The sequence below is a fragment of the Uloborus diversus genome, chromosome 5 (assembly GCF_026930045.1).
Source record: "Uloborus diversus isolate 005 chromosome 5, Udiv.v.3.1, whole genome shotgun sequence".
Classification (NCBI taxonomy): Eukaryota; Metazoa; Arthropoda; class Arachnida; order Araneae; family Uloboridae; genus Uloborus; species Uloborus diversus.
Genome location: NC_072735.1, coordinates 83,670,725 through 83,696,022, shown reverse-complemented (window position 1 = coordinate 83,696,022; position 25,298 = coordinate 83,670,725). Strand labels below are relative to the sequence as shown.

General features: G+C 32.4%; 1 protein-coding gene across 1 annotated transcript in view; it reads right to left on the bottom strand.

The window, feature by feature from the left end:
* The window catches only part of LOC129222527 (DENN domain-containing protein 1B-like), a 50,461-nt gene that overhangs the window by 10,204 nt on the left and 14,959 nt on the right, over positions 1-25,298 (bottom strand). Inside the window, 10 exon segments of the mRNA XM_054857038.1 lie at positions 6,090-6,128; positions 10,691-10,708; positions 10,710-10,829; positions 13,691-13,918; positions 15,315-15,416; positions 18,131-18,176; positions 19,339-19,389; positions 20,583-20,681; positions 22,935-22,996; positions 25,198-25,251. Coding sequence (XP_054713013.1) covers positions 6,090-6,128; positions 10,691-10,708; positions 10,710-10,829; positions 13,691-13,918; positions 15,315-15,416; positions 18,131-18,176; positions 19,339-19,389; positions 20,583-20,681; positions 22,935-22,996; positions 25,198-25,251 — 819 coding nt within the window.

The window sequence follows — 25,298 nt, the reverse complement described above, 5'->3', positions numbered from 1 at the left end:
AGTGCCCAATATTGCAGGAGGGGGGGGGTGCATACGTCACCTAGGACAAATTTTGCATAAAATGGATTCGAAGTTTATATTTGTCTTCCAAACTTTTGTTATGCCACAAAAATAGAACTGAGTAGTTTCTGAAAATCTATAAATTTTATATTTATGTAAAACATTTATAAAGATTTTTTTTTGGGGAGAAGGGGGAGTCGGTGACACTAGAGTTACCGACCTGTGTGATATCTGTGCTAGAAACTCCACTTCTTTGTAACACCAAAATAAATGTTGCATTTTTCGTTGCTATTTTTCTTTTTTAATTATACTTTTTTTCTGGAAAATAACTGTATGATAAACTTACTAGTTCATCAACATAACTTTTGTCAATAACTAAGACCACATATGCAACTCTTGCATGTTTTGGGAGAAATAAAGGTCTAACATTTCGCACCTTCATTGTTAAACAAGATTGGATAGACACACTGCTAGTTAAAATTGGTGTGAAAAAATTAGAGATTAAAACGGCAGTAACCCTGGACTGGTGTCTGTACATCGGAGCATTGATTTAAAGAAAAATTCTAAGCCAGTTTAATGATGTAGAATGCACACTGGTTTTTGGTGATGCATAGCCCAGCCCTACTACAAAGTTTTTGCAAACTAATATTTAAAACATTACAAGTACAATTAAAAGAATTTCTATGTTACATCGTTTGATGCATGGCAATTTATATCAAGTACACTCCCGATTATTCAGAAAGGGGGATAAATTTAAAAATCAGTAAGTAGTGCTCTCTCTCTCATCTGTTCTAGAATGTAGTCATACCTGCCAACTCTTCCGTTTTTGACAGAAGACTTCTGTTTTTCGTTACCATCTTCCGTCCTTCCAGCCAGAAAATAAAATCATCCGTTTTCTGCGTTTTTGGTAAGGTTGCGTTCAATGAGCGACCGGTAGCTCACCAGTTGAAATAATGACGTCACCTCCAATGCTTTATCATTAGCTGACGTCGTTGCGTTAATCTGGTCGTGCTCGTCGAATGCAACTTAACTTGTTTCCCTCATTTTTTTCTGTTTTGCGAACTTATTTTACTAAGCGATGGCAACGATTCAAACGAAGAAAAAAGCATCGCAATCGAAACCTTACGTCATGCCTGGGAAGAAGAAAACGACGAATCACAGCACAGGGAAACGACGAATCACAGCGTAAGGAAATAGCGACGCGCTAAAATGTCCAACGGTCGTGTAGAGGCACAGCTGTGCGCTGTTTTCTTTACTCAATGCTACTCTTTTATTTGTTTTTCGAATGTCCTTTTAAGTATGGAGAAAAAAAAGCAATATCTGCAACATTATAGAGACATATATGCATGTAAATTTAGCTGGATAAAAAAATCGAATTGTGGCGATTCGTATCCGTTTTGCACTATATATTCCACTGACTTCAAGATATGCTATGGCGGTAAAAGTGATATAGTACAGCACCAAAACCGGCAAAGGCACGTGGATAAAGGAAAGCAAAGCTGATTGATGATAATCAGTCGCAGAAAATAAGTGGATTTTTCTCCAGTACAACTACTAATGTGGACAATTCAGCGATTAATGCGGAATGCCTCTTTACTAGTTTCTTAGTGGAGCATAATATACTGTTGAGCGTCGCTGACCACGCTGGTCCACTATTCAAGAAAATGTTTAGTGACTCCAATATTGCAAAAAAATATGCTTGTGGACGAATTAAAACTTCTGCAATAGTTGGTGTTTTTGCCTCTGAAAGAATTGTAGAAATCGTAACTTCCCTGCAAAAATTGCCATTTTCAGTTGGAACTGATGGTGGCAATGATACAGATTGCAAGATGATAAATAATGTGCCATGTCATGCTATGGACTTTAAGAAAGATATGCTTTTGAAGGCCAAAAAAGCAACTGTTAACCGACTCAGCAGTAATAAATTATAATATTATTTAGCAATATTAGGATTTTTAACAAACTTAATTGATATGGACTTTTCTAAAATTTTAACTTCATATGCTTTTGTAATATTTGTACCACCTATGACAGTGCTAAAGACACAATTTGTTTTCATACTATCAATGATTGTTAGCAGTTAAATAAACTTAATGCTAAATCATATTAATGAATTCAATTTGTCTTTTACTTGATAAAATTCTTTAAATTTTTACAGTGAAAAAATGAATCTAATGCAAATATACGTCGGTCAAAAATCTTCTGTTTTCTTTAATAATCTTCTGTTTTTTGAACTTTGATCTTCTGGTTTTTGAGTTTCAGAGGCTGGCAGGTATGTGTAGTATATCAATGTAGTTCTTGTAATTAAATATATTTTCTGTGTGTTAAAGGAGTTTTTGCATTTAATATGTGGTTGTGGTAAATCACTCAATCTCAAATACCAGAAGACCATGTATGGATAATAATTATAAAGATGAAGAACATATGAGAAGGTGAGCTGCATGCTTTCCCTGCTTGCACTGTTATATTACATCTCGATAAGCAAATATGTTTATTAATATCTAAAAAATCTGCCCTGCAGATAAGCCGCGTGCAGAAAATCGAGAGTTTACTGTATGTTTTTTTTGTCTCTTTAGAAATAAAACTAGGCTACATCATTGAATTTTAACATTATTGATTGAGTAACCTTTTAAAAGTGTTGGATTTGGCGTCAAAATTCAGGACGGATGGCCACTAGACTCCCGGTTCAATACAAAGTTCCATTCTTATGAAACAAGATGAGAAACGTTTTTTGAAATTTTTAGTTTTTATTTTCGTGAAATAAATCAATCCACCGAGTGAAAATTAATTTCTCAATCAAATCATAATTTCAGATTTTTAAAAATGAGGGAGCAAGAATCCTTTGCTTCTGAAAGTGAGGGGCAATTGCCTCCCTTGCCCCTCTGTATGAGCCACTTATGATTGGTCATACCTAAAAATGACTTTGGTTTAATTTGGTTAATCATATTAAGTACTTACAACTCATTTAGAAATTTAACAAATAATTCCTAGCTTCCTTTAAATCACAGGGCTTGCAATCGTATTGTTTTGACAACAGCTAAAATGGTTCATCTAATGCAAATAAAATAGAAAAAAAACTTTTATCTAGCAAAAACTTTAACAAAATATATTCTGATTGTTAAAAAAAATTTTGGAAAAAAAATAGAACCGACTTCAAAATTGCTCTAAAAAGTGAAAAATAATTTTATTCTTTAAACACCATCGATAATACTTTTAAACATAATTTTTGAATTTGGCGCCAAAACGATCGATAAAATCATTCACAGCCATAACTCAACTACAAGTATAAATTTAACCACGTCCAGTTTCTTCACTACCACATGCATTACGCATTGATGACAGCATATTTGAGTAATGATATAAATGTTTCGTTCCTAAGTTTGGATGATTTTTTGATAAAAATATGAACGAAGCATGGTTACAATGGATTTTACTTTTTGTTTTTGCGCCAACTTCAAAAATTATGTTTAAAAGTATTATCGATGATGTTTAAAGAATAAAATTATTTTTCACTTTTAAAAGCAATTTTGAAGTCAGTTCTATTTTTTTTTTTCAAAATTTTTTTATTTCATTCTTTTTAGTGTAAATGTAGATATTTCAGTAAAAGTAAGAAGTTACCTAGTAAGAAGTGCGGCTCTATATCACTGTAATGCTTTAGAAAAGCCTTTATTCAAAATTATCATTACAATTATTATTAATGTTACAGTTATATGGCACCAAACTTTTATAACAATGAGTTTCATATTGTCGCGTAGATGAAGATAGCGAAGACAATAAGAAAGCCAAATGAAGCGAATACTCATTAGTCTTAACTCGAGATCTTTCTTCAGAACCACGAATGAACCTTACATCTCCTTATATACAACTTGAAAAAGTGCTGGAACTTTCCAGACTTGAAAAGATACAGAAATTAATAGAACATTCGAGAAAATACGGGAAACAGTAGAAACGAAATTTTAGTAAAATTCACTTTGTCCTAGTCGGGATTTGAACCTGGGTTGCTCGTGTGGGAGACGAGAATTCTACCACTGAGCCACCGTTATCCACGGATGAAAAGAGCAAACTTCGCTACAATATGATTTTAATCATTTAATAGGGAAATTTACTGTTTTTTGCCCATAACTTTTAATCTAAAGAACAAATATGGTCAAACAAAGTAATGGGGCCTAAGTTGAGCCATCCTCTATCCATTAAAAAAAGAATTATCAAAATCGGTTCCCTAGGTGAGACGCTATGAGTGGACAAAAAAAAAAAAAAACATACATACAGTATGAACTGATAACCGCCTCCTTTTTGAAGTCGGTTAAAAATGAGATGAATATTTTGAAAATTAGCACAATCAAACGCTGCCAGTACTCAAAACAAATTAGACAAGTCCTTTAAATTATTTCCAGAAGTATTTCATTTACTAATCGATGTAACTCACCATAAAAAGGGATAAAAAGATTGTTTTGAAAAACATCAAAAAACATTCTATGTCCTACTCTGCTTGATTAGATTGTCATACAGTATTCTCACAGCATTATCATTTCAAACATATACTCATATCAGATATCAGCACAAAAACCTAATTTTTCAAGATTAGCAGAAATTTTGAGTTAAAATCTAAATTTGAGTTAATACATATGTACATGTGAAGTGAAAGTTTCTTTTTCACCTCTCATTACATTTACATCAGGGCCAAAATTGTTATTCACTTTTCTTATTTAAAAAAATATTTTTAGATAAACTTAAGAGAGAAAATTTGGTTTTCAAAGGCTTCTTGGAGAGATTTCAGGTTTACCTGATAACATAACATCAATATTTCACGAGGGGTGTATCATTAACAGTGATAACACTGTTGTAAAAATGTCATGCAACTAAATTATAGAATGTTGTGTAGACCACATGCTAGTTACATACATATTTTATATCACAGCAAAATGACTCGTCCTTCCGATGTCACATGCACGTGGAATGATGCGAAAAATTGAGCCTTGTATTAGTCTGCGGTCTAAAGTTATGTTGTGAAGATGTTCTCAAAACAAGAACAATGGAAGTTGAAAGAGATTGAATGAGCTAGAAATTGTACAGCATGAATGCCGTCAAGCTCTTCAGAAGGTTTGAAAGGAATTCACATTGCCTTACAGAACAGTGGCAAGGCGGGAAGAAGCTTTCAATAAAGGATGTCAAAACTAGGCAGAAATGCATCAGCCAGGTTGCCGACTTGCTCAATCAATGAGGCCGAGAAGTGCGTAATTGCTAAGATAAGATCCATTTCCTGGCATTTGTTTCAGAACTGTTCCAGAGAATATTGTGGCAGTATTATACCACTCCATTGGAACTATCAACAGAACAAGTCCTGAAACAGGTGTCCTAAGACTTCCACATCTTTGGAAACAGGTTGTTTTGCAATGCTAGCCACTATATTGAAGGCCGGGCATGTATCACTTATGTAATCAATGCAAATAGTTGCCATTATTAAAAATGCAACATTCGTACAAAAAGGTAGGATAGTAAAAATATAACAAGTGAGAAAATTAATTCAAAAAGCACTTTTGCTAACGAACTCTTAAAGCTTTCCCTTAAAAGGTATGCTTGTAAGTCAGTTTGCCACTACCCCCCCCCCCCTCCCCATCTCTTGATAAAAAAAATTTCTATCTTTCTCAATATGAGGCAGCAAGAAGTAAAGGGATGTATTAGGACTCATTTTAGTTTTGAAAAAATTACATGCAAAATTCAAACCTTTAGTATGTTTCATGGTAAAGCCTATCAAAATAATGCAGAATAGCTCCACCCACCAGGGTCACCAGAAACATTTCTTGCCTCAAAATTCTGCCATTCGAACCAGTAATCTCCAACTTATTAGTTTTCACACTTTAACCATTTTGCTTCCAAATGTATCATATGTTTTTGTGACAGTATTATGTACAAAACACTTAAAAAGATATTTTTAGTACACTTTATGCTGGGAATATATTAACTGAAGAGCATAAAATTCATATTAATAGAAGAATAATTATAAATATAATGCATAAAGTTTCGGAATTTCAACAAAACAAAAAGTGAAACGAAGCTGTCAGAGAATCAATATAAAAAAATTCTATTACCTTGCTTTTTACATTCTTCAAGAACGCACCACCTTCTTTCTGTTAAAAATGAAAGAAAAAAATGAAGAAATAAAATAGTTCATTACAGAAAACAACTAACTTGAGCAAAAAACTAATACTCAGCAAAATGTAACATATACACAATATGCACACTCAACAAAAATTTAAAATAAAGCATCCAAAATGATCCAAGAAACTTTAAACAAATTGCAAAAGATAAATAACATTCATAAAAAACAAAAAAAAAAAAAAAACACAAAATAAAGAAACAAAACAGAAGGAAATATTTTGTTTGGGGAGAGTTTTTCCTCACAGACAGATGGCCCATAAAAGCTAATTAAAATGGATTTTAATAATAATTAATAACTGATCAAACTATTTAAAATGGTGCTTCCTGGGAAGGACAGCAGTGTGCCTTGTGATTCACTATGACAACATGCAACTGTTATGATATGCTGCTACTAAAAGCAAAAATGCATGAGCCCTCACATCATTTCCGCCAGAAATGGTCAAGTTTTTTGAAGAAATTTTATTTCAATCATTCACAATCAAACTAGTTACAAAGATTATTTTCTTCAATTAATTTTCATTACATTTTTGGAGTGGTTTTGTTGAAAAAAATATTATAGAATGAAGTAATCATATGGCATGATAAAATGCAGTCCTCTCAGAAATTGAAGCAATATGCAATGTATACCAAAATGTTTAAAGGTTCATCAATGTTCTTCTCATTGTGCTGCGAAAATGAGATAACTTCATCAATAACAAGTTAATGAAGATACCTTTCCATGCTTTTATGAACTAAAGCAAGGGTACCAAACCTACAGCCAGCGGGCCACATGAGGCCAGCAAAACTCACTCATGTGGTTGTTGATTTGTCCAATGTTACCACTCGAAACACATAGTTAGTCACAATGTTACAAATTTGGAGCTAACTGTTCAAAAATTAGTTTCTGGAAAACAGATAAATAAAATAAGCGTCAAGTAATGATAACAAGTCTTGGTTGGTAATTTGTTATGCTTTCCCATGTTTTCACGTGTTATTTGGAAAATTTTCAAACATTTTAAACTTGTATATGAAGCAGTGAGAAGCAAAGGGATGCAAGTCGACATTTTCAAGTTTTGAGTAAAACGCGTATAAAGATTACGTCCTAGGTAGGCTTTCATTGAATTTTTTTTCTAAATCATGCTGTACAGCAGCACCTACCAGCAGAGGCGTGCACACAGGAGTTACCAGGAGTACCGCAATACCCCCATTAGCTAAAAAAAAGAAAGAAAGAAAGAAAAATTTGACGAGGTTAAAAGTCTAGAAACCATAAAGTTTTGCTGCAGCTGACTGGCAAAGAAGCTTCCCCTAACCAGCTTCTACACCACACACACAACTTTCATCATTTCTTCTTCTTGTATGCATTTCATTTATGCTATGATAGTTTTTAAAAAAATGTTTTCATGAAACGCTGCTGCAGAGAGGAAGAATTAATGTTTTGCGAAATCAAGTCAGGTTCTAAATTTGAATGGAAGCTCTTTCTGACACCATTCAAAGGAATTTTTACCCCCTTTTTACACGAAAGTTCAAAACACTTAAACACTTAGTAAAAATATCAAGGAATATTATGCTTTTCATGAAACAAAAATAAAGATGCTCATGTGAAAATTTAAGGTGCTCAGTGGCATACATATGGGGTCTAAAGCGTCCCTAAGGGATAGCATCCTCCCTCCATACCATTTCATAGAATTTCATTATTGAAAACAACATTAGCAATTCATTTTGAAATTATTAGAACCTAATCGTAAGTAAAATATTCATGCAGCAGTAGGGGGATTCAGGGATTTCTCCATTAAAAAAGTCTCGAAATTGTAGTAGTAGTAAAAACGCAGTTTCAGACGATTTTCGATAATGTTAGGTCTCGGGAGGTGAGAGATTCGGGTAAGTTTAACAATTGTATTTTTGGTAAATTTTGCAATCAAATTTCTAAAAATGTAATTGCAGATTACCTTCAACTATTTTAAATGGGGGAGGGGGCTACAAGGGTTCTTGTCCTGTAATTTTGGAAATTCAAGTTCGAGAAACATAGTTTTAGACCATTTCAGGTGATGTTAGAGAGAGGAGAGATTCAAAGCCCTCTCTGGAAACTTTTCGAAATTGGAGCTCCAGAAATTCTATTTTAGCCGATTTTAGATAATGTTAGGGAAGAGATTTCAGAGATTCACTCGGAACATTTACGAAATTGAAGTCAAAATTTAAACCGTTCTTGAATGAACAAGAAAATTTTTGTATTTTTCTCTTTAAAAATGTAGGTTTAGTCGAATCTTTTGTAATGTTTCTGGGAGGAGTTTGCTCCCCTTTTAATTTGTAATATATATTGTATTGTATTTGAATAATGTTTCAAAATATTTCTTTTCACATTGAGAGTTAAAGTGCCCACCTCCCCTCCTTCCCTTTTCAAAAACTGAGGGAATATATTCGGGGCGGAAAGTCGTCTCTCGCCACTCCCCAGTAACGTAGAAGTATTAATCAGACCCAGAAGATGTGCGTCATACATGAATTTTTTTTTTTTTTTGGGGGGGGGGGGCATTAATGAGTGTCTATTTTTTTCCTTCTAGCACTATTGTAAGCAATTTTCTTCGAAAAAAATCATTAAAGTAATCCTCATAATATTTTTTCGAAATAATCTTGACAAATTACGGTTCCTCTTCCTGTTGCACTATGGGAGAGAGCCACTCCTGTATCACTAAAAGATATCACAACAGTCTAAAATGTTAAAATTATTTTAACTGAGACCATACACCCTTGTATTTCCAACAAATAAAAATATCAGGCTGGAAATTGAAAACTTCATTATTTATAACAAAAAAACCCTCAAATGGTTTTGAAAAAGAAAAACTCGGGTAGGAGTTTCCACAATATTTTTATCAGTAATTAAAACAAAAAAGAAGAAAGGGACATAGCAAAGAAAGGGAACGAAGGGATCCCCGAAACTTATCCCTTCCCTTTACGCAACCAAAGGTAGCCTAAAAGAGCGTTTTTGAAACTTTGATTTCGAAAGAATGGCAGGGGAGAGTTCCTAAACCCTTTCCTTTCCCACTATTGGCATTAGAAATGGCTTTTACATATTTAGGACGTCAATTCCGAAAAGCTTCTGAGAGTCCCCACTCCAAGCCCGAAAAATGCACTCTATTCACCATTAATGATTGTCTAAAACTTTGTTTTTAAGACCTCAATCTGTAAAATTTTCCGGGAATCCCCGAACTGCCCCTCAACTTAATATTATCAAAGATTGTCTCAAATTTCTATTTTACAGCTTCAATTTCAAAAAATTTTCCGGGGGAGTGCTCCCGAACTCCCTGATAATATCATTGAAGATCATCTACAATTGCATTTCTTGAATTTCAATTTCGGAAAATACCGAGGGGGTACACAAACTTTTCCGCCCACTAACTTTACCAAGGATCCTCCAAAAACTGCGCTTTGGAAAACTAACATTGAAAATTTTCCTGGAGAGAGTTGCATTTTTAAATGTTTCAATTTCGAAAAATGTACAGGGGCCGTCCCTGAACCCGTTTCTTCTTAACATTACCAAAAATGAAAAATGCATTTTTAAAGACAAACTTAAAAAAAATCCTCAGAGGAGAAACCCCCGAACCCCCATTCCTGAGTGAATATTATACTTACAATAAGGTTCATATTTCTAATTCTCAGTTTTAGTTTTGACTCACTGACTCCATTTTTAAAATCCCCCTTAATTCAGATGCCACCAATGTTCTACACTCACTTAATTTTGTCCTCCTCGCCATTCTGTACCCCTTTTCTGGTAGTTATCTAAATCCCCAAGCTCCCTAGTATAGTGTTACCACCCCCATTACTGAAGCTCTGCACAATGCCTCTGCCTACCAGGGCTACTAGTACTATCTCTTGCCCCCAAGACAGAGGAGGGGTTCACCTACCATTAGTATACTGGTTATTTCCAAATTTTTAATTTTTCCACTTGCATCCCTTTGCTCCTCACTACCTCATATGAGGCAGCAAGAAGCAGAGGGATGCAAGTGGATATTTTCAAGTTTTGAGTAAAACGCGTATAAAGCTAACTTCCTGGGTAGGCGTCCATTGATTTTTTTTTTCTAAATCATGCTGTACAGTAACACCTACCAGGGCTACTAGTACTATCACTTGCCCCAAGACAGAGGAAGGGTTTAACCTACCAACTTGTACTGGTAATCACCAAATTTTCAATTTTGCCACTTACATCCCTTTGCTTTCTCACTACTTCATATGTGCTCTGGCCCGCGGGAATCATTTTAATATGAGGTGCGGCCCTTTGCTTATGCATGGACACCACTGAACGAAAGAATGCACCCAATACTTAATTTGCTTGGTCAATTTTAACTGTAAAAAGAAAAAAAATCCTTTCCTCTCATATTTTTTCTCTAATACATGGAATAAAATTTGTTTTGATAGCAATGGAATGATAAATTAAGACAACTATTTTGTTATCTTTTTGAACATTCCAGAGGAAGGGGGAGATAGAGAGAGAGATGCTTCATGGGACATTTTCACTTCATTTGCAAATTAAGAACACCATTAATGATATCATTCAACTTACTTTCATAGCTGAAACCCAACTCTTTGTACTGACTTCTTAAGTTGTTACTTGAATGCACTTCATATGAATTAACTTCATATTCAAATTCATCATTAAAGCCTGTTCCAGAGTTCAGCATATCTAATCTGTCTTCAATAAACTAAAATTGAAGGAATGAAAACATAGAAAGATGTACAAAAATGTAGAAATAATGTAAGTAATGTAGAATAAATGTAAGAAAAAAAAAGACAGAAACAATAATTTGATATTATGAAAGTGATAAAGAATGTAGATCAGAGTTTTCTTCATTTATAAATAAATTGAAAAACGACCAGTACATAGTTTTAAAAATGAAGTCTCAGAACAAGTGAAAAACACATAACACATATAAAAAATGATTTTGTTTAGTTTAAAACGGATTTTGCTTAGTATCTTTGATTAAGATCTCATGTTGTTTTACTAAGTCTTGTTCCACATGGATTTAAGGTTTAAAAAAAATATTATTCAGTTCTACCCAGATTTTTGTTCTTTCCTCAAAATTTTGAAAGGTTGATGTTAGTTTAGTAAGCCTTGATTCAAATGATGCTTTTGTTACTTAAATTAGGTAAAACAGTTTGTAAAATGCTTAACACTCTGGAAAAAAATCAAGTGAGTTAAGCTACTTAATACTATACGGTCTATGCTGGTAAAGAGTAAAGTAGTATCTGCAGAAATAAGTTTTTGAGATATTTGAAGAAATGCATTTTGGATTCAATGTACTAAAAATAGGGAATTGTTGAAAGTAGACGTTTTATGGCGTTTTTCTTTTTTTTTTCTTTTTTCAGCGGGAAACCAAATGAGCAAGCTTGTACATTAGGGTGACAAACAAGAAAACAAATTGAAAGCATACAATTTATTAAAATTTTGGTGAGATGATAGCACCCGTGGTATTGCCGAGATTCCCATCACACTGACAGCTAAAATTAAATTATTTAAAAAACATTTTTTAGCCGTATGTAACGAATGTTTTTAAGTCTATTATAGTTTGTGAGAAGGAATAAAACAATGAACAGTGCAATTTTAGATGCTTGCTGTTTCCCAAATTTTTAAAAAAAAAGGTTTTTTTTTCCTCAATTTTAAATTCTCAAAATCATTTTAGTTTTGTTTTTATATTACTTTGAAGTCACCTCTCATGACTAATATTAGTGTTTTGTTGTAGCTTTCCAGAAATATTTTGGCATCTGCTTTTTGTTTATATTTTTTAATTATTATTTTATATTTTGTACACAATACAGAACACTGAGTAAAACTGAATTTAGTTTATAATATAAATATGATACTTTTATTCTACCAATTTTGATGTGCTAAAATGTATAATAATAAAACGTAATGTGTTACTTATCGATTATATGTATGCCACGTTGTATTATCTGTTCGACTTTTTTTAAATCGCAAGTATACTATGAGTATATTCAGTAAACTACCACCCAATAGCCAGGGCTAAAGCAGAAATACATGAAATACACCGCCAGCCTCAGTCATTTCCAGCTGAGGACTGCAGTTTCATGCTTGTTAGCACTCATCAGTGCGGCATAGGAAAGTGACTGAGCTGGAGATGGAAAACCTCTTAAGGAAGCCAAGAGTGCCAAACAAACCGGTAGCTAATATAGAATTAGCATAGACCAGATGAGTGACCGAAACAATGGTTCGGTTCAACTCGAATATTGAAGGCAAGGCATGGTATATTCAGTAAACTACCGACCAATAGCCAGGACTAAAGCAGAAATACATGAAATACACCGCCAGCTCCGTCATTTCCAGCCGAGGACTGCAGTTTCGTGCTTAGTTTAGCACGAAACTGCAGTCCTCGGCTGGAAATGACTGAGCTGGCGGTGTATTTCATGTATACTATGAGTGATTATTACTTTGAAAAATACCGTACAAATATGTTTTTGCCAAAGTAGTTCTTTCCACAAAACACTCTGGTTTTTTTATTTATTTATTTTTTAATTTTATTTTTCCCCCCAGTTAAGATAGATTTCACAGAATATTTCTAGAATCTGATGATTGTCGCAGTTTTGTGCTGTTTCCGTTCCCAATTTAATGACTAAAAAGCAATAAAAAAACAATAATAATAATAATAATGAAACCATTTAAGTCTATAATTAGTTTATAAACCTTCCAATCACCACCATTTGCTGAATATAAAAGGAATAAACACACTATACAATGTCCGACACTTCCATCTGAAACACACTAAGTAATTTCCTACACTTGTTTTATATGTTGGTATGTTCCCAACCTAATAGGACTCTACCTACATAAGTCAAAATTTATAATCAATCAATATTATCTTCAATCAAAAATGCAGTATTCTTCAAATTTTCATGAACATTATTTTTATCACTAGAAAGTCCCCGGTCAAGGTATGACAAGTGAAAACTACTTCTCTTCTTCTACATTTTAACAAAGCAATTGTCTGTTTGATGATATTTTGATAATTGAAATTTTAACCCTAACTCCAGTGGATTAACCTTAAGCTCCAGTAGATAGAGTTTATAGTTGCGCGCTTTTTCGTTTCTTCATTCCCCTGAACTGACAGTCTTACTAGTAAAACAGTTAAGTTACCGGATCGAGTTCAGCCTTGTCACAATAAAGCTTTTCCCTGCATGATAAACATTACCAAAACACATAATCAAATTATCATGCCGTGGCGGGAGTTTCATTGTTGAAACGCATGAGTTATTCGATGATCAGCTATTATTTATAAGAGGAATAGAATAAATCAAAATTTTGCAGATAAATTTGGGAAATAGATACACAGCACAGGTGGTGCAGCAATTGCATCCTTCATGTGAAAGGAATGAAAAGAAATTCCCCTGACTTTACCAGAAATTTAGAGGGATTTATGACTTTTCTCAGACCATTTCAAACCATTATACCTGACAATTCGAGGTTTTTCCTCTTTTCAAGGCGCGTTTCAACCCTGATACTTCTAATAAATAATACAACATAGCATTTACTGAAATGATTAATAGTTACCTGCTGAAATATCTGCAAATGAAGCATTGTCTCTAAAAATGGCTGAACAGATGATGGACGTGTTTGTATGAATGCCTCCGCATCAAATGTAATTTTTTCACCGAAGTTGAAGTTTAGTGAGTCTCGATACCCTCCAATCAGCTGCACCAAGGCTCGCATGAAAGCTCTAGAAACACCGTCTCCCAACATCAAGTTCGGATTTTTTAAACTTCTTTTCAATGTGGATACCTAGACGGTTTACATAAAACATATATTTTTGAACAATAATCTTACCTTAATATTTTAGTAAAGTGTACTCAAAAGTATAAAATCAATTTTTACAAAATGCATATAAAGCGTTGTAAATTTGGGAAAATGTTAGAATACAAATATATTTATTAAATTCTATTTTAGCACATAATAATCTATAATTAATAACACAATACATAAAAATAAATACAGTACCCAACCCCAAATTTAGGCTTCTAAGTCAGAAAATTTTACACATTTTCCCCCTTTTTCCTCAATTACTGGATTAATTAATTAATTTTGCATTATTCATCTATTTATTTTTTTGTTAAGGCTTTAAATTTAAAAAAAAAAGTGAAAGTAATCAGTAGTAAAATGAAAAAGTGCTCTTCAACCATTTCCTTTGATTAATGCAATGAAAACATCAGGGTCCAAAACTATTTTAAATATTTTTTTCTGTCTATTTAATATAAAAATATTTTAGCAAAGTAACATTATAAGAATGGTTTCAGTTGTAACTCTTAAACTTAAATTCAACTCTTTTCTTAATTTCTTACATAAACAGAGCCTCATAGTTTTTAAATCATGTTCAGACATGAAAAGAACCTGGAGTCCACCCAATGAGTAAAAATTTGCATAATTGAAAAAAACAAGATTTGACATCCTATGAGTTCTCATGCAAATTAAACCCTTCGTTGAGGTTAGACTCTTCTCAAAACTTAAGAATGACAGGTATCAACTCTTCAGGAAGGAGAAAAGCAATTTGTTTTCTTTGATGATTTATTTTTCAATCTTGAGTGTACTCTTACATCCTAAAAGCTTATCTCTGTTGTCTTTTTTACTTCTTCAATTTTCTCTACATTTGTAACAATTATGAACCTTAAACGCTCTGCATGCAGGAATTTTTCAACCCAACTTATTGTCAAGAAGGAGAACTGCAAATTTTTTGCAAAAATCCCTTGTCATCTCATTTGGAGTTTTAGTCAATACAATCTGTTTTTTTTTTTTTTTTTTTTGGTAAAAGATGTTTTAACTATACCTATTGAGTAGTGCTTTTCAGAATGTTATAGAACAACTACTAAATAAAAGCTCATTTACAATGCAAAGAAACTTAGCACTTGTTTAGCTCAAGGATGCCTCAGTCATGCAGCAGTTTGCACTATTGAATTTCTTTTAGGGAGGGGCTCTCCTTCTTGGGAGGGTTCTCCATGATATTTGGGAAGGGGGGGGGGCCAAGAGTGTGTCATTGCCCTTGGATGGGGTCGGAATAGTCACCCATATGGACAATATGATATTATTAACACACAGATAAAGAACACAAAAAGACTTGATATCGCAGGTAGCACAAAAGACACATAAATACGCACAAGTAAGATTATAAGCAGATTTTACTTACTATTTCAGGAGGTAAAGTTTCCAAATCGTTAAAAGGTGTTTTTACCCTGTTATTATCAGCATCCAAAACTACAACTTCACTCAGTTCACTTTGGCGAAATTGCTAAGAAAATCAAAACCGTTACACAAAAAGAATTAATATTCCTCATTAAATATAAATATCTTAGTTATAACTTAAATTTTACAATCAAGCCATTAAATACAAAATATTGGTCTTTATCAAGCACTAAGTAATACAATATATATTTATTATTAACATCATAATAGTCACTTTCAATGATTCAAAGGTTCAATTACAATCATTTCTTAATGGGAGATATATTTGTTATTAATTAGAGAATACTTTACTGCACAACTCTCATTAAAAACTATGAAAGTATCAGAAATGCTGAACAGAAAACGTTTTAGTTTCAAGTTACAATGAAAAATGTTATCCACTACAAAGGAAAAAAAAACTGAAACAATATATTTTTTAATTGATTATGATTTTTTTATCATTTAAAAGAGTTTCTAATTTTTAGAAAAGTTGCAATATAAATTATATTCTTAAATTTTAGGAAATAAATTAATTTACAAGTCTCTTAACAGACACAAGAACTTCCTTCAAATAAAATGACTGGTTTCTATAGGAACACTTATTTCCATTTTTGAAAATATTATTTAATCACTTGGATTAAAGACTTCAAATTACTAGTTCTTCATGCTGCAATATACACTTGAGGTGACATAAGTCATGGGATATCTCCTAATATCGTGCCATACTTCTTTTTGCTCCGAGAAATGCAACAACTTCAAGTGGCCAGGCCCGTGCTGGGATGCCGGGATGATTTCCTGGTGTGCCATCCTCTTATGGTCCCCCTTTTTTCATCTTCTTGTCCCAGAAAAAAAAATTGAACAAGTGATCTAGGGGGACAAAACATTTGCTGCAACTGCCAAAAATGTTTTTCAAGCCAATTATGATTGTTTGGGGCCAGAGGACAGGGATCATTGCGACTCCTAAAAATTCCATGGGTAGTTGAAGTCTATAAATGGCTGCAAGTGATCTTAAATCAGTTGAGATAACCATTTTTATAAAGTCATTTACTCTGTTGGACCATAAAACTTACAAATACAAATTAAATAGCCTCTGTTACATGTACAAATAGCCTCTGAATAACATTCAAACCTTACATTTTCAGCTCTTATCAATTGAATTTGTGACTCCATTGACCAAGCTACTGCTTTCCAGTCGTCTAGGATACATCCGATATGGCCATAAGCCCAATAGGCACATAACAGGCGATATTGTGATAAGGTTGAAAGCACTGGGTCTGTCTTCTGCTGATTAGCCAATTAAAGCCACATTTTGCTGCCTTGTTTCCAACGGACATGCCCATTTTATGTTCCACATTGATTCCAGTAGCTTTATTAACCTTTACAATTCAACACACACACTGCTAATCTTGGTCATTGAACGCAGGTGGTCAGCAATTGAGCTGTCCAAGGGAGAAGTTAGGCCCAAAACCAGATGTTGTGAGCACACTTTTGAAGCTGGAAATCTCAGGATGTTTAACTTCTTAAAGAATTCCAAAATGACTACAGCATTCTAAATCCAACTGCCAATCTGGGTTCAAAGTCTGTTGATTCCTGTCATACAGACACAAAAAAGTTTTAAAACTTTTTTACGTGAAACACATGGGTGCAAATAAAACCCTTATCATTGCACTGCCCATGTACACATTTTGTATATGACGCTATTATCACCTAAACAGTAGATCCTTGTTTTACGCGGGTATATTTTATGTGGATTTGATCATAGACGGTTTAAGATTTGACACCTTAATTTTATTTTATGCTGATGAATTTTGATTTTATGCAGACAGCATTGCAAGAGGATAAATTTTCCTCTCTTTCAAAATACAAATTCCTGAGATAGCAGATAACCCATAACGCTTTTTGGAGTGCTAATAAACGAGCTTGGGCCACTGGAGACAGTTTTTGTGATTGGTTCCGGAGCTCTTTCCAGAACTAAAGTTATTAAACTCAAACAATTCAGATTCTACTGGGAAAAGAGCTTTTCAGAAGTGACAAAGGAGAACAAAACCAATGAGGATACCTATATCGATGACACACAACCAAAAGCTCTCACACTGAAAATTTTGAGCCATTCCTTGACAATGACAAATGATCTTTCGGATTGGTTTGTCAAAGAAGATCTTGTCATGGAAGTGATGCGAGTGATAACAAAAGTGTCAATTCTGCACAAAGGAGAAAAATAATTAATGAATGCTAAAAGAATATCGTAAACAGATCTTTTTTATAAATGCTAAGTTAATTCATGCTTTCTTTATGCACATTGTGTATTTGTTCAGCAAAAAGTACACACTAAACTTATTATATATTACATTTATCTGTCACTAGAATGCAGCATTTTTTTCATTTATGGAACCTAACCCCTCTTTTAACACTACTATTAAGTCTTAATTTACGCGGTTTTGATTTACGCTGCATTTTCGTGGAACCTAACCCCCGTGTAAAATGAGGTTCTACTGTATATATTGCTATCACAAAACTTTTGTCATCTCAGTGTATAGTACAAGCAACAAAACAAATAAATGACAATGTCTTTTTTTTTAACAAAAATATTTTTTTATGTTTACAAGAAACACTCCTGCAATGACGCTGAAAAATGTTTTTTCTATTTTTATATGTGAATAACATAAAAACTCTGTTTTTTTCTTTATTTTTTTAATAAGAGAAAAAGATACAGCATTTTTCTTTTGAAATACTTTCTTGTCAGCTTTAACAATTGTGTAAGGAAAAACAAAAAAAGCTTACCATCATAGTGGAAGATGGAACACCAATTAGGAAGGGCATGGGTGCACTAAAATAAAATAAATAAACTGAATTTAGCATTAAAAGCAAGTTTGTTTACATTATTAAAGAATAAGAAATTTGAAGACAGAATTGTAGGGGATTTTTTTTTTTTTTTTTTTTTGAAAATGTTCTGAGAGCATTAGAAGAATGTCAATGTTCTCAAGACATTTTGTTTCGAACAAAAATGGTGTATTCAAAACTCAATTACTGAAAAAAATACTTAATCAAGAATTTGGTAACACTTAATATTACAAAAAAATCAAAAGGTTTTTAAATCAAAGAGCAACAAGCATTTCTTGAAATAATCGTGTTTAAACAAAATTTATTGCATATATATGAAGCTTTTAAATGTTACATTGATAACACACTTCATTTGAAGTTAGATGCACAAATGTTCTAATAGAACAGTTCATTTTTTAAAGATATTTAACCAAGAAAACTTAGTTTTCAACACAAAACTCTAAATTAATTTAAAAATACAAACTTCATTCATACTAACTTATGCAATCAAACTATATACATTGTACAAGGTTCAATTTTCATAAATATAATTTGTATTTAAGGTCTATCATGATTATTTTTGTGCTAGAATTAGCTGTAGTCATACGATTAGTTTTACAATTTCATGCTTATTTATTGGTATACTTTTTGTTGGTCTATTAATTTACAGACTGATTTCAATTTTATATTTTATTGGAGCATATGTGCATCAGCTCCATGAACTACGGAACTATATAGTAGTACTAAAAAAAAACATTAATCATTGAGAAAAAACTGCTAGCAAGCAAGAATTGCCTAAAAATTGAAAAAAGACAATGAAAATGAATCAAATTACAAAAGAAAAAAATCATGCTTTTTAGAATAGCTTTTTTAGGTACTACAATCTTTTTTTATAGAAGTGCAAGAATTTCTCAGAAAATAATGATCATTTTGCAATTTGATGCTGCATGTGCAGCAATTTGATACTGCAAAATAAAGCAATGACTTGCCCCAAAATTCTAAAATCTGTATATTGCTTGATTCCAAGCGTGCAGATTTGAGAGTTGACACAATTATTATTATTATTAATTACATAGTATGCTCTTGAAGGCTATAATTTAACTTAGAAATTATTCTTTAAGGTATTATATCTGTTTAATAAAAAAATTGATACATTATCAACAACTTACCTTAGATAATCAATTAGATGCCTGGGAAGAACAGGAATAAATATATGTTGCCTGAAAAAGGAAATAAACTTATATTAAGCACCAATTTATTCTACCAAAGTTAATTATTTAATTTCAATGTTATACACAAGTATGCACAAATGCAGTATCCACCCCCCCCTCCCCCAACAGACACCCCTCTTATGTGGACAATATTTAATTCCCCTGATTCTAATACAAATAAAATTATAAAACCTCCTCTCTGGTGGACACCTCTCTATTGTGGAGAAAAAAAAATTTCCTCTTAGTGTCCGCATTAGAGGGGTTTTACTGTATTAATCTTATTAAACTGCAAATATGAAATGAATAATAAGCAACAGATCCTAGGTAAAATTAGAAGTATCTGTGTACTCAAAATTGTCAGGATAAAGAAGTAAAATCCTATCTTGGAGCGTAGCAATCAGAGAAAAGGATTCCTTTTCCCCCATCAAGGAGAAGGGTTTTAAAATAAGGTTTAGATTTGAATAAAGGGTGGAGGAGGGGGGTGTGCTGCCAGTGGCATGTCAAATAAAAAATTAATTCTGCTGAAAAGTAATACATACAACAACACTGAAAAAAAACAAATTTGAAGAGGGAAAAATAATGAGAATAAGTTTTGTGGTTTCCTTTAATTTTAAGTGAAAGAACGAAAGGCCAGTTATAAATAAAATTAAGGCCCATATGAATAAATAAATAAAATTTGAGGTTTAAAAACAGGTTTGGTTCTGAAGAACAAACCGTCTAAAGCATGATTTCTCAAACTTTTCCAACTCGCAGCATCCTTTGAAGAATTAAAACTTTCTCACGGCATCCTTTTCCATCTCTATTTATTGAGATACATGCGTAAGTGTGCCAATGATGGTTGTCGATGAAGTCATGTTTCATAACATCATGTTCTAGCAAATTGTTACTACGCTACATCAAAAAATGAGAGGATAGCCTTACTGGTCTGTATGATCTTATTTGCCAATTCCACTTAACATGTATGTTGATAACATTGAGACTTCCCGGCACCTCTCTACTTTTCCTGCAGCACCCCAGGGTGCCGCGACACCCAGTTTGAGAACCCGTCCTAAAGAACATGTCTACAGGTATGCTGCCTTTCTAGTATATTTGAACAATGTACATCACAAGTATTGTTTTTAGCTTTTTAACTATGCATTTAAAGAAAGAAATATCAATTTTACTTTAAACAATTTCTAAAAATAAGAGGAAAACCTTCTTACCAGTGCATTGGATAGATTAGACAGTTTGCAGCTTGCACACAGGCACTGAGACGGCTTAGTTTCTTTGATGTTACAAGAATCCTCCGTTCATGAAGCATACTAATCAAAAATCATATACATATAAATAAATCCCACAACAAGTGTCTGACACTAAAATCATAAACATACAAGTAAAATTAGATTTAATTTTGATTAAAACTAAGCAAAATCATCTTTATACTATAGATGTAATTAAAGTTGCAGGTCAAAATTTTCCTATAAAAATGGTTATTCTTTTTATAAAATTATTTTCATTCAACTCAACATTCACAACTTAGTACACATGGGCAATTCTCTAGAAAGGTGCAATGTCTCGTTCCAGGCCTATAAAAACCTTTAAAACGTGAAAAAAAAAAAAAAACTTTCTAAAGAACAAAATGGGCATTTAACAGCACTAAATAAGACATACTTTATGTGAAGGCTTAATATTAGTACTAAAATGTCATTACCATCCACTGTTGCTTATCAGAATTTCAGTAATTAATGGAGTCCCCCTGCTAATACTGCAAAAAACACCAAAATGTCTTCTTAAAATAAATTTTTATAATGCTTCAAGTATTCTAATTTGAAATTAAGTTTTTATTTTGCTTGATGGCATACATTAATATGTTTCTTACATAGTTAAAACTTGTCCCCGGCAATTTGCATCATTGCCATCGAATAGGTTTTAGACTTTAATGACCATAAGGTGCAACTGGCAGCTCAAATAACTTTCAGTTTTAGTAGCAGACATCATAACTTTGTAAACAAAATAAGAATTTTGGGTGAAGAAATTTCTGCACTTCTTGATTAGGTGTATATAATATCAAAGTAATTAGGGAAAAATTAAGACTCTCATAACCATCCTTACTCATTATAATAAGTTAATTTTAACATTATTATGCAGTTTTGTTCTTTTTATGCTTATATTAAGTAAACCTTAGGTAAAGTTTCAACTAAAGTAACTATATTGTATGCTTTGTCAGGTGTACATTAATATAACATTATCATTCAGGGCAAAAGTTATAAAAATGTGGACAATGAAAAGTGGACAAATGATGTCATAATGAAATACAGGGTCTAAATTGATACTAAGTGCATTATTTGTAATATTTTAGATGCTTGACTGTCTAAAAATAATATTTTTTTAAACTTAAGATGTTCCATAAGTTTAATCAAAACTCATCAGAAAAATTAGTTGATAAGCACAGTGAAACCCCTCCTAATGGACCCTCCTCAAGTGAGGACACCCCTCTTATATGGACATTTTTTAATTCCCTGATTCCAATGCAAATAACATTATTAAACCCCTGTCCTGAGGACACCCCTCTGTTATAGAGAAAAAAAATTTTCCTGTTAGTGTCAGCATTAGAGGGGTTTTACTGTACTTTCAAAAATTCTCATTACTTTAGTATTTTTAGTACATTCATTTTCAATTTAGATGATAAATTTAATAGAGCATTAGCTAATCAATTGATTTGAATCAAAATAAAAGAAACTAAAAAAAAATGCATAATGATTTTTAGTCAAATTTACGAGTTAACACTTTATCTCTAATCCTTTATCTCTAAAATTAATTAAGTGGTCTTATGAATGTTTGCTGTTTAACAAAAATACATTTCTTGTGTTTTTGAAAAAATCCTAACAGCATCCTATTGGAAAAGTGGAAAATTTGAGGCAAAATAACCCTTTCCTGGGGAATTGCCAATATTAGGCAATAATATGTACAAGTAACAAAAATTAATGCCAAATTTAGCAACAGAATACAATTGACACGTTTCTTAATTTTGGCTGAAAGCATTTAATTACAGTGAACAAATATTGAGATCATGCACTATTTGTACTTAAACTGCAATGCTATCTTTAACTGCTCAGTTTTCTTGAAAACATTACTTTTTCAGTTTTGCAAAGAATTGAAAAAAAAGGCAAAGTTCTAATAATGTTTTAAAAATATTTAGAAAGATACAAAATATTTAAATATTATTCAAAAATATGTTCATAATGTACTCAATTTTGTAATGTTTTTGTACATTATCAATCAATAACATGAAAATCTTTTGAGGGAATCATTTAGGACATCACAATATTTTTTACTCAAATATGGCTTTCAAAACATGAGCAAATGGAAAATTTTAAGTGAAGCATATTTGTACTAAAAACAGTTTCAACAGAATATTCATTAATAAATTTCCTCCATTTTAGCCTTCTTGAGTATACTCATGTTCAATCACTCTTTACAACAGAAAAAGAGAAGAAAAAGTTATGCATCAGTTTCAGAGATGGATGGTATACAAATAAGAAATTTCAGCGCGTACTTGAAAGCATAATACAAACCTGGCAAATATAATCATCATATTGTGAGCATCAATAGCATTAAAATACTCTGTCAGATTTCTCTAGAAAAAAAATCTATCGTAAATGTCATAAATCAGTGAGAGAAAACAAGTAATTTATTTCAATTTATTTGATTTTGTCTTTCAATATTTAAGCTACTTCAAAACTGGGGGGAAGGGGAATAGTAATATTAAAATAAATGAATATAATGCAAGACAGCAATGCAAAAAAAAAAAGTAACAAAATGCATTTCATCCCAAAGAATTGAATTTTCTGGCACTTTAACATAGCTGAAATAAAAACAAGAACTAATATTCTGTAGTTAACTGAAATTAAAGCAATGAAGAAAAATAATAAATTTAGTTAGTGTAATTTATAGGCTTTCCAGCACACTTCCTGCATCTGTAAGCAAGACTACAGAACTAATAAGCAACTAAATGATTTTTCATTACATCAAAGCATAAAAGGGAAAATTATACGAAATTTTCAACATTAAAGCAAAATATCATGATAGCTTATTTAGAATAAAGTCATAAAAAGGAAATAAATAAGATCAAGGGACAATGTATGGTCAGGGGCGTAGCTAAGGGGGGGGGGGTTTGGGGACAAACCCCCCCCCCCCCCCCCGAAAAGTTAGTCTCAAAAAAAGAGAAAAAGAAGAGAGAAGAGAAAGAAAAAAAAAGAAGAAAAGGAAAAAATTCCAAGCGATTATACATATATATAATATATATATATACATATATATATATATATATATATATATATATAAGAAGTAACCCCCCCCCCCGAAAGTCGGGTCTAGCTACGCCACTGTGTATGGTTGCACAAGTAGAGAGAGTAAGAGGCCAAATGCAATATTTCCCCAACACATTCATGAAGCACCTGTCTGGCAGGCACATCCAGAGACTCAGGCCATGAGCAAGAGTTTACAGTAAAAGGATGCTCGGGTGATTGTTTTGCGAGCCTTTGTTCAATTGTAATTTTGGGACTTCACACACAATTCAGACTTACCTAGTTATAGTAAGTTGTTTTAGTGCTTAAATAAAATACCATGAAATTTCATTACAACGAACTCCAAGTGATCAATAAAAGTTTTCTTTGTCACGAAATATTCATTGTAAAGGAATCGCCTTAAAACTTAGTTTATTTCTATAACTGTTAATTTTGCAAATTGACACTGTAATGTAACTAAATATACAACATTTACCGTTACTAACAATTTAAAATGTAACTAAGCACATTTTCTTTCTGAAAAAATGAAGAGGCAACTATTGAACACTGACGTTTTATTCATTGGTTGACTTTACAGAAAGTGTTATTTTCTTTTGTACTTTTTTGTTCTTTTTTTAAAATTTATTCTTATAAGATATTATAAAAGATTCTAACGTGTGAACCTCACCTTACTGACCTCAAGAGAAGTTGAAATCTTCCTGACCACCTTGCGAATTTGCAGTATGCCTCACATTTGGCACATAGAAATCAACTGTGCATGGCTAGACACTGGCTTTTGGTGTCTCACATCAGCTTATGTTTCAGCATGAGTGGATTTCCACCTTGAATATTGCTACTTTGAATAGCTCTGTTTTGAAAGTACAAACTGAGTTTTCATGTTACAACTTGTGAAAGTCTTTTTTTCAATTTCCAAAAACAGCGATAACTAAAAATATTTAAATTGATGTTGAGAGAAACATTTCGTTGTAATGAATTTTTGAAAAAATCATTTTGTTAAGACGAGAATTTTTATATATTATCCTAATGGGTTTTAAAATAGGATTGAAGGTTTTGTTCTTTGTTATGGGTATTTCGTTGTATTGATATACGTTGTAATGGGATTTTACTGTATTCTCAAAGCACAATCCACAGTGAAAAGAACCATGTATGTTTACCTGTAAAGAACTAAGTAATTCAAGATAAGCTAGAGGAATGATGAACAAAATATAGACCAAAGGAGTGAGGATAAGATGGCAAATGACAGTGCAGGACGAAACTGTCTTTGCACATTTTCGGATGGAAGTCCTGTGAAACAACTTCTTCTCATATGGTTCAAATGTGCCCTGAGTGACAGCATAACATCGAAACATGTTACTAAATAATGTTAAGTAGTTTTATGTTAAAATATGAGTATAAATAGAGAAATTGTGGACAAAAATTGCCATGAATTACTATATTTAAAAGTATGATGATTTAACCAGAAAAAAATTAAAACAAAAATGTGCATGAAATTTTTTTTATCTAATTCAAAGACAACAAAATACAAACTTACATTTTCAGGTATGCTTGGTAGTTTTAAATGATTTGGGCAGTAAACGATAAACTCCTAGAAACATAAATTACATATGAATGAACAAGATTTTTTTTTCTCCC